The following is a 4418-nucleotide window of genomic DNA, read 5'->3' on the forward strand; positions in this document are numbered from 1 at the left end:
ACACTGATCTTAGACCTCTTTGAGGTACAGGGATGCGGGATATTTTTTATTTTCAGTAACGTGTGCCTTTATGCGCTCTAAAACTTGATGACCTGTTGTAGAATATGAACCAAATGATGCATTGTGTTACAGCTTGTTTGTGTTGTAGTGAGGTGCGGTTTTAAAAATGCTCTTTTTACTGCTTGAGTAGATTTTTTGGGGGGGGGGGGTTGTTCACTTGACTGGTTCATTGAACCAACGGCTTCTTCTAAAGTGTACAGGAATAATGTGTGTTCTGATGACACGATGCTGTTAAGAAGCAATTGTATTTGTAAAAAGCACACTTTTACCAGTCTAATCAATAAAGGGTTGTGTGTGTTCTGCACACAGCCACATACTGTACTTTGCAGCTTTGAGCCAAACGATCAAAATAAGTTGGGTTACTTTTCGATGAACTAGTCTAAAGGGTTTAACCCTCGTGCTGCCTTCGGGTCACATGACCCAAAGGTTCATAACGAACCATCGTTGTGTTTACCCAATTTTACCCAATACAAAAACAAATTAAAATAATTTTCTTTTAACCTTTGCAATGTGGGGGGTCTGAGACAGCCTAGCTGTTAAAAGAAAATGCTTCACTTTGTCTTTGTATGCGGTAAATCTATCGCAATACGACGGTGGGTCAGAATGACCCGAAGATAACACAAGGGTTAAGTCACTAAAAACTCAGCCATCCCATCACTACTGCTTCAGTGAAAAGGTTTTTCTTTTAGTTTTTCAGAATATTAACAATGATCTTAGAGAGGAATACTGGTGTTTACATGAATCTATGCTGTGCAGGATGGAACTGATGTGTTTGTATGTTGAGTGAAATGTGCATTTGTGAACTTGAGAGACTGCCCATATTGGGTTCACCCCGTCTATGGATTTAATGTGCATCCAAGATAATAGGAAAAAAGGCACAGTTAATCAGGGCTAAATGTTCATTAAACCATTAAAACTGTCTTCATTGATCTGTTTAGACTGTCTACCTTACACATTAGGCATACTACTGTTTTCCTGTTCAAATGATCTGTATTCTTTAAATTCGGTCTGACTTTAATCCTTCATGAACTTGTTTGATTAGCTTTGACCCATGTGTTCCCGACTGCCTTCCTATCTATATTATCTAGAATAAAGTTCTTTATCTTTACACCTAAGATAAGATTGGACAAATAGAGGTGAGTCACAGAGTAAGAAGTAAACAGCTTTACTTGATACAAATATTATTTTACTAGTAAAACCATACTTTTATTGTCTTTAGTGAAGAATGGATTTAGAAAAGTGGACAGAATGGCATAGTTCTCTCTATGCTTTGAGAGGAAACTTGCTGTTTTCCCAGGTCAAAGTCTATCTGTCAGCAGGAAGCTGAGGTCACTTCCTGTTTCATACTCCACTGTGGGCTTCTCCCTGTAACACAGACACAATGCTATCAAATGCGGTTCATTGCCCTGAGAGTTTGAGCACGTGTGTGTCTGCGTGTGTGTGTGTTAATCAAATTTATTTGTATAGCCCTTTTTACACGCAAGCATGTCACAGAGGGCTTCACATATGCCCATAGAACTGCCCCTCAACCAACCTAAACCCTCAAGTTACCTGATAAAGAGGCGGGCCTTGGTGCTTCCCAGTAGAGTAGCTTTGTCTCCTTCCACTAGTAGCATGCAGCCTTCTCTTAGAGCCTGACAACAGACCACAACACTGTCAACAACCTGTCAGCAATACCATCTAGCTAGTCAGTCAGTGTGTGTGTGTCTATATGTCTGCCCATAGATATATAAAGGGTAGATGTCTTGTCCGCGTTGCCGGACAACGGAGTCGAACGTCCGCACATGGCGGCCATCTTGCTACAGTCTACTCGCTAACCCATAAAAAACATTTATGACCATAACTTGCTCAATTTTCAACCGATTTTGAAACGGGTTGGTTTGTTATCAACGTCAGAGATGTCGTTATGCCACTGCATACTTCTATTCTATAAAAAAAAACAAAAACATAATTATTCATAAGTATGCAGTGGCATAACGACATCTCTGACGTTGATAACAAACCAAACCGTTTCAAAATCGGTTGAAAATTGAGCAAGTTATGGTAATTTAAAAAGTACATGTAGCATCAACACAATGTTATGGGTGAGCGAGTTGACTGTAGCAAGATGGCCGCCATGTGCGGACGTTCTAGACTCCGCCGTAAGACATCTAGTCTTTATATACAGTATATCTATGTGTCTGCCTGCCTGGCTGTGTGCCTGCCTGGCTGTATTGTCCATGTAAATCCCTACAGTCAGCCTCACCAGCACACAGGGTGTGTCAGGTTCCTCAAGGTACTGAGTGATCCTCTGCTCTCTGGTCTCCTGAAGAGGACAACACACATGGTTATACAGATGAGGTTTGTATCACCATGTCCAGGGGAGTCAGGTGGCTGAGCGGTGAGGGAAGCGGGCTAGTAATCTGAAGGTTGCCAGTTCGATTCCCCGGCTGTGCCAAATGACGTTGTGTCCTTGGGCTCAGCCCTACCGCTCAGCCCTACTTGCCTCGGGGAGAATGTCCCTGTACTTACTGTAAGTCGCTCTGGATAAGAGCGTCTGCTAAATGACTAAATGTAAATGTCCATGCCTGGACATCCAGCACGATGGCTGTGTGCTGGTGCGTGTACCCACCCCCATGTGCCTGCAGTTGGGGTCCGTGTCCAGGTAGTGGGGGTTGATGTTGAACGGCACCAGGCCGATGGCAGAGAAGGTGGGCGGGTAGACGATGGGCATGTCGTTGGTGGTGTTGATGCTGACGGTGGACACGTTGGTGCCGGCGCTGGAGCCCATGTAAGGAACTCCATCCTGGGGGAGTGGATGAAGACCTCAACCATGACCCACCTCCGAAATCCTGGCCTACAATGACATCATCATGGAGGAGCGACCCCCCCGTGACACTCACCTCAAGCACCCGCTTCCTGATCTCAGTCACCACCTGGTTGTCGTAGAGACACTTCAGCAGACGGAATGTGTTGCCACCACCTAGAAGAACAGAACAGGCATCAGGAGAACTCACCTCACCTATGATGTCTTCCTGCCTTCCTCTCTTCTCCCCCCCCCCCCCTCCTCATCTCTCCTCCCCCCGACTCCCCTCACCTCATCTTTGCTCCCCCCTCAATTCTCCCCCCTACTCCTCCCCCCTTTCCTCACCGATGAAGATGCTCTCTGCCTTCCGCACTGCCTCCACAGGGTCTGAGGCCTCATGGATGCTGTCCACCTCGTAGCCTGGATCAAAGTCAACACAACATTAAACACAGATATTACAGAGCAATTATTATAAATAATACACTACAAACAACATTAATCAGTACAAACAGAAACTCAATAATTTATGTGGAGTATGGTCTTGAGTTAGAGCCCTGTTGGATCACAGCCCAGTCAAATTGTACTGTCTGGGTTAGAAACCCAGTGATAAAGCGACTGTATCTGGCGTTGTGTCTTGGGGTAGTGATTGGGTTTGGAGCAGAGTGATCAGAATCCAACCTAGACTCTTGAACTTGTCCCTTGCTGTCTTGGCGTATGCGTCTCTGTCATGCAGTGCATAGGGCACGAACAGGACCCGCTTCACATCACTGTCACACACAAACATTTAAGTTTCAATTGTAAGATAGGAACTAACCAATATCATATAAAATATAAGGTGTTCAGTCTTTGATTTGAATGCTAACTTACTTTCCAAAAAAGTCTTTAATCTGTTGCTGACAGTGTTCCAGGTATCCACTCCCGTGCAATGTTGAATTCGACACCAGCAGTAGTCTTCGCTTCATCTCTGCAAACACAAAACCTTACAACTCAAGTATACTTCTGCATTTCAAAGAGCTAGTCCAGGTCAAAGTTTAACGTTGAGCAATAACCACCGTCTGATTTGCTGACGCGTCCTCAATATAAATTATCTTTACTCTTCACTCATGGGTCTAAGGGTGGCCACAGTTTCTGCGACGATTGTTTACCTATAGCAACTTTTCGCAGGCTCATTGAAACATCGTTGCACTTCAGTGCTTACAACAGCATAAAACCATCGAAGCCTTATCCAAGACATGCATGTTCATTGTTATTTGGAAATCATTTGGACGGAACTAGACCAAACATGAAATAGCACACACTGACCGCTTGACTTGTAATGCGTTACGGCGCAGGCGCAGGCCTCACCACACATCTAAATATCTCCATCTAGTTGTATTAAGGGGTATGGGTCTGCGCATTGAGGGTAGTCCGGCCATTCTCTGTACTGTTCTCTGTTGGTATGGGAAGACACATCATCTCACGGGAGTGGGTGTTGTTTTATGTGGCAAACAGTCAAATAAAATACTAGTAAAATAATAATGCATTGAAAGGAATTTTTATTTGTAGAGCATCTCCTTAGCCTAAAGAGGCTTAT

General features: G+C 44.1%; 1 protein-coding gene across 2 annotated transcripts; it reads right to left on the bottom strand.

Moving 5' to 3' along the window:
• Window positions 1-1209: 1209 nt before the first annotated feature.
• On the bottom strand, window positions 1210-4172 carry si:dkey-69o16.5 (Alpha-aspartyl dipeptidase-like). Of its 2 annotated transcripts, none has more exons than XM_062455682.1 (9): window positions 3991-4172; window positions 3713-3809; window positions 3524-3612; window positions 3191-3265; window positions 2943-3022; window positions 2672-2845; window positions 2306-2365; window positions 1612-1694; window positions 1210-1425 (listed from the first exon to the last, which is right to left on the bottom strand). In XM_062455682.1, the coding sequence occupies exons 1-9, from the start codon at window positions 4013-4015 to the stop codon at window positions 1359-1361; spliced, it is 750 nt and encodes a 249-aa protein (XP_062311666.1). In that variant the 5' UTR covers window positions 4016-4172; the 3' UTR covers window positions 1210-1358. The 2 variants fall into 2 exon arrangements, with proteins under 2 accessions (XP_062311666.1, XP_062311674.1); XM_062455690.1 differs by having other exon boundaries at window positions 3898-4164.
• Window positions 4173-4418: the final 246 nt, after the last annotated feature.

This window comes from Osmerus eperlanus, chromosome 3, assembly GCF_963692335.1.
Source record: "Osmerus eperlanus chromosome 3, fOsmEpe2.1, whole genome shotgun sequence".
Classification (NCBI taxonomy): domain Eukaryota; kingdom Metazoa; phylum Chordata; class Actinopteri; order Osmeriformes; family Osmeridae; genus Osmerus; species Osmerus eperlanus.